We start from the raw sequence: 13,144 nt of genomic DNA, 5'->3' as shown, positions 1-13,144 counted from the left end.
ACCTATTACACACCTAAACTATAAGAAAATGATACTTTTTACCCCGTAGATCTGACGTGAAAAAATATAATTATTTAAATGAAATATAGCGCATCTGATAGTAAAACTAACACAAAAAAATAAAAAAAACCCCCCACTCCCAAACCACCTTCTTCTTCATCACCCCCACCCCAAACCATCTTTTTCTTCATCAATCCCACCCCAAACTCTAACCCTACCCCAAAAACATCTTCTTCTTCATCACCCCCACCCCTAAACTCCAACCCCACCCCAACTAACACATCTTCATCATCATCCCCACCCCCAAACTCCAACCCCACGCTCAAATAGCACAATTTCTTCACACCCCATCCTCCACGTTCATCGAATCAACTTCACACCCCATCCTCCACGTTCATCGAATCAATGTCAATTTCACAATGAACAAAATCAAATTGTATTTGATTTTAAATGGGCAAAACCAAATTTTATATTAAAAAAGAATACAAAATCTAAAATCAGAATCCAAATTGAATTTGTTGTTTTCAATTCACCGGCATTTTGACAAACTCAAACGGTGATGAATATCGAAGGATAGGTCAAGAATACTGTAGCAAGGACGTTTTTCGGTGAGTTCTCGTCGGAAAAGTCGGATTCACCATCTGCTTTCTCCTCTCTGCCTGTTAACTATTAATTCATCAAAAAATGGAGCTTGCCACCAATTTTTTTTTTTTAAATTATAGCTGAAAAATAAATAGAAAAAGTAAGGAAATGTCGTTGGTCATTATACTGAAGCATAGAGGCCAACAATCGAGTGACCATTTTATGAAATAATAATGACAGGTTGGCCATTTAAGTAAAAAAAGAAAAAGTGGTATATGTGTGCATATGTTTAAATTTAAAAACAAATTATGAAAATAATAAATTTATTATTTTTTTCGTATTATGCTGACATGGTGCTGATGTGGCAGGCGTGGGTGCAACACCACACCACATGCAAGTGGTATAATAATTTACAGGATATAAAAAATATTATTTTTTTATAATTTAACTATATAATAGGTCACCAATATAATTTAGGTGTCACTTCAATTTTTATTATTTGGGATTGAAAAGATACATTTTCCATATATATATATATATATATATATATTATATTGATAGCATAGCCCTTGATGCAACTTCTTTTTTCCTTCAGTAATTCTAAACCCCGAATGCCAAACGCATCCCCGGCTAAACTCCGCTAGTCCGACATCAATCGCTGAACCCCGGATCGGGGACGCAGAGGCAATTGTAGAATATGTTCACACAGTTTGGGGCGACGGCGGATTCACTGAGCAAAGCATCAACTTTGGTATTCCGCATCGGCACGGACGCCCACCTCTATGATGATCCTGATGACGTCAACATTACTCCTCTTCTTGACAGCAAATTCGACTCTGAAAAATGTGAAGCCCTCAAGAGGTTACTTGCTCTCATTGCCCAAGGCTGCGACGTCTCCAGTTTCTTCCCTCAGGTCCATTTCGTTTACCATTTTCCCTTCTTTTTTCTATCAGGAGAATTTTAATGTTTTGTTTGTTTGTTTGACTAGTGCAGGTAGTGAAAAATGTGGCTTCACAATCAATGGAAGTGAAGAAGCTGGTGTACTTGTACCTCCTGCATTATGCTGAAAAGTATGACACCAATTTCAATGAGATGAGAATAACATGAAAAAAAGCTTACTAGTCTATTCTCTTATTTATGTTTTAGGCGTCCAGATGAAGCATTGCTTTCAATAAACTGTTTCCAGAAGGATTTGGGAGATCCTAATCCATTGGTGCGGGCGTGGGCACTCCGTACAATGGCAGGAATTCGCCTTCATGTGATTGCACCCCTTGTTTTGGCGGCAGTTGGAAAATGTGCAAGAGATCCATCAGTCTATGTTAGGAAGTGTGCTGCTAATGCACTCCCGAAGTTGTATGATTTGCGTTTGGAGGAGAATATTACTACTATTCAAGAGGTAGGTTTTCTAGCTTTGAGGCCAGGGATGTTGGTCATAACTTAAAGTAATCATGTCTAGTTTTACTTATACAGGAAAGAACTGCTCCAATGTACCAATAATTTATCTAAAACTTAAATCAGATCTCTTGCTAAGCAAGGGCCTTCCTAAAAATTAGACTTCTGACGTATTCAATAGCCAAAGCTGCTTAACTTTTATTTCGTTTCACTTTGCTCTTTTGACAGTGGTTCAGGATTTCTCTTTTCACAAAAAAAAAATAACCTTACTCAACTTAGTTTTTCATATTTTCTTCCATGTTGCCATATATGTTTTCTACAACTAAGCTGCATTCATGGCCTCAATCATGCTCGTGTCATACAAGTAAACCAAAAATCTCCCCTTCAAGCAAAGCTCCTACACAACAACAGCAACAACAACAAAGCTCCTATATGAATTGAATTTCATGTTTGCTACATTTGACTTCTACTGCATCTACTATTATGTTTTGCAGCTTGTTGGAATTCTTCTGAATGACAACTCTACTGGAGTAGTTGGAGCTGCTGCTGCTGCATTTGCTTCTATATGTCCTAATGATTTTTCTCTAATTGCGAAAAATTATAGAAGACTGTGTGAGACTCTCCCTGATGTGGAAGAATGGGGTCAGATAGTTTTGATTGGGATCCTTATACGGTATATTATTGCTAGGCATGGGCTCGTGAAAGAATCCTTGATGGGAGCTTCTCATTCTCCAGAGAATTCTAATTCAGAAAAGGAAGGATCTGAATCCTATTTTGGAATCAACGAGAAGACCAATGACATTGGGGGTGTAGTTTGTGAATCTGAGATAGCAGAAATGGTATCCAGGAGTTATCTTGAAGGACCAGATAAATATTTGTCCCAACCATGTTCCAAAATAGCTTCTTCTGTCAAGGACTTTTCAGACTTTACATCCGCAAAAAGTAATGATGATGTGAAGATCCTACTACAGTGTACTTTACCTCTACTGTGGAGTCAAAATAGTGCAGTAGTACTTGCTGCTGCTGGGGTGCACTGGATTATGGCACCGAAAGATGAAATTAAAAGAATTGTTAAGCCTTTGTTGTTTCTGTTGAGATCATCCGATGCCTCAAAATATGTGGTAATTCTGTCTCCCAATAGTTTGAGTCAAACTGATTCTTATTTTCATGATAAGACGAATCAGGAGTCATTCAACTTTTTAGGTTACAGTGATGGACAATGAACATTGAGAGGTGGCGTTCTAGTTAAAACAACATTACATTCATCCTCCGTGTTAACTTCTTGTACAGTTCCAGTAGGAGTTTGTCACCTGCAATGCATATGACCTTCTATGGGAACTCAAACTTTGCGGAGTTTGTATTCAGTTGTAATGGTATTGTAGATTTAAAAAAAAAAACATGGCAATATAAATTGCTCTAGGGGTTAAAACATTGGACAGTCCTCTCAATTCTCTTTCTTGTAATGGCTGGTCATCTTGTACTCTGTTATAGCCTGTCAATGGGGCAAAGACACATGTAGATATATTTTGACCATCTACACTGCTTAATTTCACAATTTGCTGCTAGAGTTTTTTGCTCTCAAAAAAAAAAAAAAAGAGTGAGAAAAGAAACAATACCATTCTGTTGCTGGTAGAGTGTGACTTAGAGGTTGAAGGAAAAGGAATATGGGTTGGGGAAGGGAGGATTACCACTCAAGGCAGAGAGTTGCCCGCCACAAAATGTAAAAGAAGACTTGAACCAAGTAAACTAACTGTCCAGTAAATTTCAGGGCAAAGAAATTGATTGGCAAATGTTAGTTTTCTTGCTGAACTTAGGAAAGCTGCAACTTGACCATCAATACTTCTTTTAAACAAGTCAGTGACTGTCACTACTATTTAACTGATCCAATGTGGACATTCAGCTAGAAATATCAGTCTAAACAACAATAAATCTGGGTCCTTCAATGAGTTTCTCCAAAGTTTAGGTTGTGCAAAAAGTGTTTTTTGGAACTAGATTCGAACTCTCCTTCTACAGGATTTTTCACAAGTTAAAACAGATTTTTGGCCATGGTTCAAGAAAATTTGAATTCTCCAGTAACTTGCTAGTTAGTGAGATGAGATCGTTCAGACCTTTAGGGACTGTTCTTTAGGACTTTGTCTTCCTGAAAACACTGGCCACATTGTTTTTGCTGCAGTCAAGCATACATCCATTAGTAGAACTTTGTTTTTGTGAAGACCCTATAACCCAACTTTGCTGCCATCTACAATACATTCCCTACTTTTGGTGTATATGTAATTCGTTGGTTGATGCAGGTGCTCTGTAACATTCAAGTTTTTGCGAAAGCAATGCCTACCTTGTTTGTTTCCCATTTTGAAGACTTCTTCGTGAGCTCTACTGATCCATATCAAGTGAAAGCTCTGAAGCTTGACATACTATCTTTAATTGCGACAGATTCATCAATTTCACCTATTTTTAATGAGTTCCAGGTACTCTTTCTCGTCATAACTTTACCTATATGTACATTTTCAAACCATAATGCTTGTCGTGATCTAATTATTTTAGATACTATATACTAGCCAAACTCGGCTTGATATGTTCATGAATCCTTTTATAGCACCTTTATCTCCTTTTTATATGCCACTGAATGTAATGTTTGATTTAATCTTTGTCAACAAAAAGGGAGTATGTGTATTTCAATTTTCTTAATTGTTGCAATTTAGCTGCTTGCACATTGGGGTTCCTAATCTCTTTACAGCCATGTAATATCCTCAGCATCATTAAATTCTTTTTCTCTTTGTTGTTGTGGAATTAGTCATGCAAGTTGGTGCTAATTTGTTAGTTAATTTCTAGGATTATATTAAAGATCCAGACAGAAGGTTTGCTGCAGATGCTGTTGCTGCTATTGGTTTGTGTGCCCAACGACTTCCAAATATAGCAAGCACTTGTCTGGAAGGGCTGTTGGTTTTGACTTCATATGGTAAAAATATCTTCTGTCTATGGAATCTATAGGAGAGCTTTTGTTTTTTGTGATTCTGAGCTTCATTTTTTATTTATTTAGTTCCAGTTAATTATGTGACCACGGACATGCTGAAATTTCAGATGTGGACATAGCATCAATGGATGAAGAAGCAGTTATTCTGATTCAAGCAATTAATTCCATCAAAACAATCATAAAACATGAACCCTCAAGTCATGACAAAGTGAGTTGCTTTACTAACTCAGCAAATTTGCTGCACATTTAGCAACTTCTAGCCAATAACTATCATTTTGTTTAGCTGTTAATTAATGATGACATCGTACACAAGATTTCTAAGACACCCTTATGGCCCTAATAGAGGACTGCCCTTTTAGGATTTTTCCTGGTCTGGTAGCAAGTACTTCTTCCGTGAAGTTTACATGACGCTATTTCTTTCCTTGCCCATTCCAAAAAGGATGTGACATTTTATATTTCAAAAATCTAACAATGAACTTCCCATTTTTTCCCATAATGAGAAGTTTTTATAGCCACACAAATGTTATGGCATGTTTAAAGCCACAAGTTTTAGAATTCTGATAGCCACACAAATGTAATGGCATGTTTAAGACCACAAATTTCAGAAGTCTCCCCTTTTTTACTTAAAATCCACAAGGAGTCGAATTATGTCACAAATTGAGACGGGGGAGTATATACAGTGTTTCATTAATTTTGCTTCAGGTACAATTCTACTAGATAGACTGCTTATCATCGTAGGAGTCTTTTAACGGGTAATGTTGAATGTTCACAATCCCTTAGGAGAAGATGCCATGCCAATGTGTCTTGCCTCGTCTCTTATGTGGACTTCAGAAGATGTTTTACATGTTGCAGAAATTTAATACACTGTTAAAGTTTTTCTGACATGGAACTTTTGAATCTGAGCTCTAATTGTAACATAGACACAGTTATTAAACAAAAAGTTTCGAGTTAAGAGAAGAACTCCAGTAAAGGAGCCTATAGTGACTAGTGCGGCCGGTAATGTGGAAATCTGTGCTTTAGCTGAGCCACAAGTTAATACTTTACATGTAAAATCTATATTACTTTTATTTTGAGATGGCAACATGAGCTATCAATTAACTTCATCCTGATTTTTGCCCTTAATAGGAAGGTGTGGAGGACGCGGATTAGGATAGAGGCTTAGTAGGTAGGAGTGCGTCCTTACTAGGAGGGAGGAGTGCTTTGTTTGTCGATATAACTGTAGTCATAGTGTTATGCATGTGTCATTTCTTATTCGTGGTGTTTTGGTGATGTTTGTGATTTCGGATAGATAGTTCATAGTATTACTCGGTGGTTGTCTTGTGTCTTTTATTATCTAGTGGTGTGTTACCCCATTTTTTTTTTTGATATTTTTTGCTTGTTACACTGTTATTTTTCATGAGTCGGGGGTCTATCAGAAACATCCTCGCTACTTTATCTGAGGTAGTGGTATGAACTGCGTATTACCCTGCCCGGACCCCACTTTGTGGGAATACACTCGGCATGTTGTAATACACTCGGTATGTTGGTGTTGGTGTTGTTGTTTGCCAATGAAGTGAGGTGTTTCATTAGTGGCGTCAAACAGATGTGAAGAGTACAAAAGTAAAGCTTTGCTCCATTGCATGATTTTATGCTCGACCCGGGATGCTAACAAAAAACCAAAAAAAATGTGGGGAAGCACGTAAACATGTGGCCAAGTCAAGGATAGAGAAATAGACAGTTACCATTCTTTTTCCCTAATTGTCAGATTCTATTTTTTGTTTCTGAAGCAAGAAATCCATTTGAATTGCAAGTTATTCAAATTCAACTTCTTTTGACTTGAGTAGACCATCGCGTGTCAAAGTCCACTTGCTGGCACAAACATCAACTTTTGAAATGCGTGATTACTTGACTGTTCAGTTAGGGTTGAGCAGGAACTGAATCCTAATGCAATACATCACTAAGCAACCTGTGGATGTATTGCAGGTTATCAAAATTCTGGGCTATAATTGATACATCCCTAATGCAATATTTGCAGAAATGTCATTTTAATAAGAACTGTTTCTGGTACAAAAGCTGTAACAATTTACTTACACCTTGCTTATGATGGGTGCTACATGTATTCTTTTATATCCTCCCTGCATATAACGATTAACATACTTGTCAAAAACCCAAAAAGGAAAAAAGAAGAAATATATATATCTAATCTTTGACGCGGAACTCACTCTCTCGCTTCTTTTGACAAAGGTAATTGTACATTTGGCTCTTAAGCTGGATTCTATCCGAGTACCAAGTGCACGTGCAATGATTATTTGGATGTTGGGCGAGTATAACTCCACGGGACATATAATTCCAAAAGTGTTACCCACAGTTCTCAAATATCTTGCTTGGAGTTTTTCTTCAGAAGCACTTGTAATGAAGCTCCAGATTCTTAATTCCATGGTCAAGGTAGAACGCTACAAATGTATTTTGTTTTTCCTCAATGAACCTCTTGCTCAAATGTTTAGATGGAAATTTTTGCACTTATCTTAATTGCATTGCTTTTTAACTGTGGAAAGTCTTCTTTTCTCATAATTATATCCGAGCATTTCCCGGTCTTGACAGGGTTGCACCATGGATTTACTCTTAGTCCGTTTTTATTCACCTTGGTAATGGATGTGTTGACGCGGAGTATTCAAGGAGAGGTGCCTTGGTGTATGCTTTTTGCGGACGATGTAGTTTTGATTGATGAGTCGCGGCCGGGTGTTAATGATAAGCTGGAGGTTTGGAGACAAACCCTGAAGTCTAAAGGATTTAGGTTGAGTAGGACCAAGACGGAGTACTTGGAGTGCAAGTTTAGTGACTCGACGAAAGAGGATGAGGTGGTAGTGAAGTTAGATTTGGGTCTATGATTCAGGGGAATGGGGAGATTAATGAGGATGTCTCTCACCGTATTGGGGCAGGTTGGATGAAATGGAGGCTCGCTTCGAGAAATTTATGCGATAAGAAGGTGCCCCCTAAGCTTAAAGGCAAATTCTATAGAGTTGTAGTCCGGCCGGCTATGTTGTATGGAGCGGAGTGTTGGCCGGTTAAGAATTCTCACATCCAAAAGTTGAAGGTGGCGGAAATGAGGATGTAGCGTTGGATGTGTGGATTTACAAGGGCTGACAGGGTTAGGAATGAGATTATTCGGGAGAAGGTGGGAGTGGTGTCGGTGGAGGATAAAATGCGGGAAGTGAGGTTGAGGTGGTTTGGTCATGTGATGAGGAGGGGCATGGATGCCCCCGTTCGTAGGTGTGAGAGGTTGACCTTGGATGGTTTCAAGCGGGGTAGGGGTAGACCGAAGAAATACTAGAGAGAAGTGATTAGACGTGACATGGGGCAGTTACAGCTTATTGAGGACATGACCCTTGATAGGAAGGTATGGAGGAAAAGCATTAGGATAGATGGCTAAGGTGTGTGGATGAGTTGTAGTCAGTAGCTAGGAAGGCTTTGGTGCGGCTGTTAGTTTTAGGGTTGGGGGGAGGGGGTGTCCTTTGTTTGATAATGTACAATATTTTTGTTGATGTCGTACCTCTGTTATTTTTATCATGTTTCATGCTTTTGATGTTTTTGTCTATTGTCCTTTGTCTTGAGCCGGGGGTCTATTGGAAATAGCCTCTCTACTTCTTCGGAGGTAGTGGTATGGACTGCGTACATTTTACCCTCCCCAAACCCCACTATGTGGGAATATACTGGGTTTGTTGTTGTTGTTGTTGACGTTCTTGGCTTAAGTGGAATTATTTGCCTATGGCTGTACTTTGTGTTGTTAAGACAAAAATTGAATTCTATAATCGAACAGTAGAGAAGGTGAGCTAACTGTTTAATGGCATATTAAGAAGCACAACCTGAGACTATAGGAGCATCCGCTCCACTAACTGCAATGATTTAGTTACTCCATTTTCTATTGAGGAAGTAGCTTGACACGGAATGCGAATCTTGTTAAATACAAAACGCGTTGTGGTGTTTGTTTATCTACATAAGCATCCACAAAAATCAATAATGACATGTATCGTTTTGACTAACTAAATATGATTATTAGAGTATCTTTATTATGAGGAGTGCTTGGCTGTACATTCAAGCTCTCCATAGTTTGATTAAATCTGCCCGAGTTTACATATTGAACTTATACTGTCCTTAGATCTGGCATAAGGCTTCTGGAAAGTACAAGGTTAGATGTTGCAGACTCCTGTTTTCTTTGAGAAAGAGATTCTATCCAAATATGCAATTGATTTGGTTCTTTTATGAAATAATTTCCTTTGATTAATCATTGGCTGAATTTCACAAACCTCGAGTTGATAGTTCAGCAACCTTGTATCATTTAATCAACACTAGGCTTGTATATTTCAGGTTTTATTACATGCAGAAGGGGAAGCACTATCAACCTTCAAGATGCTCTTAAACTATGTACTTGAACTAACTAAATGTGACTTGAACTATGATATCCGTGACCGTGGACGTCTTCTACAGAAACTCTTATCCCACTATATAGGCACTCATGAGTTGGAAGAATCAGCTCCTGACAGCACTTTGCATGTACTTGCAGGACACTTATTTGAGACAGAAACAAAACCCATTCCTTCAGAACCATTAGCTTATCGGTTTTATCTTCCTGGATCTCTTTCACAGATGGTTCTTCATGCTGCTCCAGGATATGAACCTCTCCCACAGCCATTAAGTTTGATTTGCAATGACACTAAATATGAATCCAATATGGTAAAAGATATGAAACAGCCAAGGAATGAAGCCACTCAAAGTGAATCGTATGAAACTGATGATGCTGACTCGGTATCTGGATCATTAAATGAAGAAAGCACATCTGGTTACAATTCTCAGGATTCTAAAACTGGTTCAAGTGGAACTCGGGGCAGCCATGAGAGTGGGTCTACGAGTAATGATGATGAGCATGCTGTTCCACTGATTCATCTTTCTGACAGTGGCAATGCTCATGGGAATCAGTTGGGACCAAGTTTTAATCAAAACCCTGATTCCAATGTTCTTGGGGAATTAATGTTTATAAGAGATCTGGAATCCTGGTTGGATGACAGTCCTGGATCTACCCACAATTCGGTAGAATTGAATAATGTCTGTCAATCATTGGCCAGAATTTCAATTGGAGATATTAGTAGCAGAGTTAAACCTAAATCCTACACTTTGTTAGATCCTGCAAATGGAAACGGCTTGAGTGTGGAATACATATTTTCTTCAGAGGTGTCAAGCATATCCCCTCTGTTTGTTTGTATTCAGGTTACATTTAGCAACAGTTCGGTAGAAGCTATGTCAAATTTACTGTTGGTTGAAGAGGATTCTGTCATGAGGGTAGAATCTTCAGATCAAGTGCTGACATCAGATGAGAGGTTATTGTTGTGCTTTGCAATTTTCAATGTCTACTTTGTTGGTCAAAATAACAGTGATTCTTATGGTGAATTATGCTGTTTTGAGAACATGCCCTTTTGAATATCTTTTCTGTCAGTCGACCTTTTCCTAGATATAAAAGACGAAATAGATGTAATGGTAAGATAGTTCTCCCTGTTTTTTGTGAAGGTACTCTCTTTCTCATCTAGAAAACCTTTTTTTCAGTTCCTCTTGTTGCTTTATGAACTAGTGGCCAGGAGTTCATTGTTTTTCACTAGTCTTCAGGCCTTCGGTCAAATGCTCAACGAGAAAAGTAGATATCATCATAGAGCTGTCATATACCATTGCAGAAATGTAAATACATAATTCATCTCTAGTCACTTAACTGGATAATTGGTTAGATATCAATACCTGATTTCCAGGTTCCTGAATGGTCTGTTATTCATATAATATGATTGATAGTTTAGAGGGTGCATCTCAATTTTAGTTAATTTCTTATTCTTCTCTGCTGCTATAAAATGCTCTGCTCTGTTTACCTGATATCGTTGTCTTTGATTTTTAGTAGTCTGAGAACTAATAGCATTAAGATCCTTCTGTTTAGTCATGCTATGACATCTTTACTCTTTCAAGTTGGTGAGGGATCCTGCACTTATTCATCTCTGTTTGTAGTTCCAAGATGTCTGTTAATGATGTACCGACTCTGGTTCCAATGGAAGAAATTACTAAGCTGGAGCGAGGTCAGGTTATGCAGAGAACCCTTCAGGTTCAGTTCCACCATCATCTGTTGCCCCTTAAGCTGCTTTTATGGTGCAATGGCAAGAAGTACCCTGTGAAGTTGAGACCGGATATTGGGTATTTTGTAAAACCTCTTTCAATGGAAATTGATATGTTCTCAATCAAGGAATCTCAGCTGCCTGGAATGTTTGAATACATAAGGAGGTCAGTTATTGTTTTATTCATCTTCTATGAAGTGTATGAGTCGATCAATCTTCTGTGAAGTGTATGAGTCAATTATTTGTGACCTTGAACCCTTGAAATTTGGTTTGTTATTGTTTGGCGTCTCATGTCTGTTGAGAGTCCAAGAAATTGTTGCTTTTATCAAATGACATCGACAAATCCAATTACGTTATTTGCGGTCTGCTGATATTTAATTAGGGTAAGTCAACTGAGATATGCCATTTTGCTGTTCTTTCAGAAAATGATGACAATTCTCTGATCTTGAATTATGTATGGGTCCCCAGTTCTGGAACCTTACAAATGGGAAAAGAAAGTAAAAATCCTCTATTAACCGCAAAGAAGACATCTGAGAGATCTCGGTTTTAAGTTGGATGTGTAAATGAAAGTTTGTGAGCCGGGGGTCTATCGGAAACAACCTCTCTACTTCTTTGGAGGTAGCAGTATGGACTGCGTACGTTCTACCCTCCCCAGACCCCACTTTGTGGGAATACACTGGGTTTTTTGTTGTTGTTGTGTTGTTGTGTAAATGAAAGTTTGAAGTTCTCCGCAACTTATTGTTTTGTGGGCTTTACACTAGTTGTTCTAGGATTCTCTTGTGACCATTTTCCTATAATTTGCTGCAGGTGTACTTTCATTGATCATATTGAAGAACTCAACAAGCTTGAGAACCCCTTAGCAAAGGACAACTTCCTTGTAATCTGTGAGACTTTGGCTTTAAAGGTGCTTAGTAATGCCAATCTTTTTCTTCTATCTGTGGACATGCCTGTTGGTACCAACCTTGATGATGCTTCAGGTTTGCGGCTTAGGTTCAGTGGTGAGATATTAAGCAATTCAATCCCATGTTTAATTACTATTACTGTTGAAGGTAGATGCTCCGAACCGTTGGACACTTCAGTAAAAGTTAACTGCGAAGAGACTGTTTTTGGCTTGAACTTTCTGAACAGGGTTGTGAATTTTTTGACTGAGCCTGCTCGTTTATGATGAGAATCTAGTTTAATAGATTGAGCTGATCATTGGATTATTTTGTCCACGAGGTGTTAAATTACGTACATTTTCCTTGTATCATTGTACTATTGGTGTCCTTTTCAATGGTTGTTTCTTCATATGGGAAGTCAAGTTGTTGTAGATGTAAATCTGGACACCACTGTCTGTTCATATAGATGATTTGTTGCTTTGCTTGTATTCATGCATTGGTATTACATATTGATTCCTAAAAGAATAAGAAAAGGAACGGGAATAATGCTTTGGAAGAACACTCCAAATTTAACTTGTCACTGAACAAAAAGGCTCTCAACCTTAACCCGATAATACAAAGGTCTAGTGGATAATGTTCTTTACACTGGTGGCCTCTTTTCTTTCTTTCTCTTGGATGACTTGATTGGGAGTTGCAGAGTAAGAGGTTGTGACTTGTGAAACGATGTATAATGGAAATTAACTTCAAATTAAAGGTTTTTTTTGACGTGACGTAGAAGCAGAATTTAATAATTTTTTTGGGGATAACAGAAAGATATTTTATTTTGCTTTAGTTCTTGCATTTCAATATTAAGATTTTTTATTCGTTGCGTAAAGTAAATATATTCATTTCATTTATTTTCATCTCTTGGTTTTAACCCACAAAGAAAGGAGATTTGATCGAACCGAATTCATTTAGCTTTAATCCCTTTTTTATAATCTAACTTCGTCTGTTTGTGTCCTCACCATTTTTCAGGCACACACTCTTTTAAGGTGAACACTCGGTATTCCGCTCCTCGTTTCAAGTTACGTACTACTACAAGTTGTCCGGAAACAACACGCAAGAATAAAATAATTTAGTTTCACTTTATTTTATTTAAATAAAATTTATTGAAAACTCCAGATAAAAGTTTACTTGAATGTTAACTTGTGAAATGAGGT

The 13,144-nt window shown here is 37.8% G+C and overlaps 1 protein-coding gene across 3 annotated transcripts; it reads left to right on the top strand.

Annotated features, from left to right (window-relative positions):
• Positions 1-1,133: 1,133 nt before the first annotated feature.
• On the top strand, positions 1,134-12,433 carry LOC107873268 (AP3-complex subunit beta-A). 3 transcript variants are annotated; one of them, XR_007057097.1, is made up of 12 exons: positions 1,148-1,495; positions 1,576-1,652; positions 1,729-1,978; positions 2,469-3,095; positions 4,266-4,439; positions 4,804-4,930; positions 5,053-5,153; positions 7,169-7,369; positions 9,290-10,296; positions 10,964-11,233; positions 11,490-11,702; positions 11,875-12,017. XR_007057097.1 is itself a non-coding variant. In XM_016720037.2 (11 exons), the coding sequence occupies exons 1-11, from the start codon at positions 1,280-1,282 to the stop codon at positions 12,230-12,232; spliced, it is 3,408 nt and encodes a 1,135-aa protein (XP_016575523.1). In that variant the 5' UTR covers positions 1,134-1,279; the 3' UTR covers positions 12,233-12,433. The 3 variants fall into 3 exon arrangements, 2 of the variants coding, with proteins under 2 accessions (XP_016575523.1, XP_016575524.1); XM_016720037.2 differs by lacking the exon at positions 11,490-11,702 and having other exon boundaries at positions 1,134-1,495; positions 11,875-12,433; XM_016720038.2 differs by lacking the exons at positions 7,169-7,369; positions 11,490-11,702 and having other exon boundaries at positions 1,134-1,495; positions 11,875-12,433.
• Positions 12,434-13,144: the final 711 nt, after the last annotated feature.

The sequence above is a fragment of the Capsicum annuum genome, chromosome 6 (genome assembly GCF_002878395.1).
Source record: "Capsicum annuum cultivar UCD-10X-F1 chromosome 6, UCD10Xv1.1, whole genome shotgun sequence".
NCBI lineage: Eukaryota > Viridiplantae > Streptophyta > Magnoliopsida > Solanales > Solanaceae > Capsicum > Capsicum annuum.
Note: the sequence above shows the minus strand (reverse complement) of the source record. Positions and strands in the feature narration are given on the sequence as shown.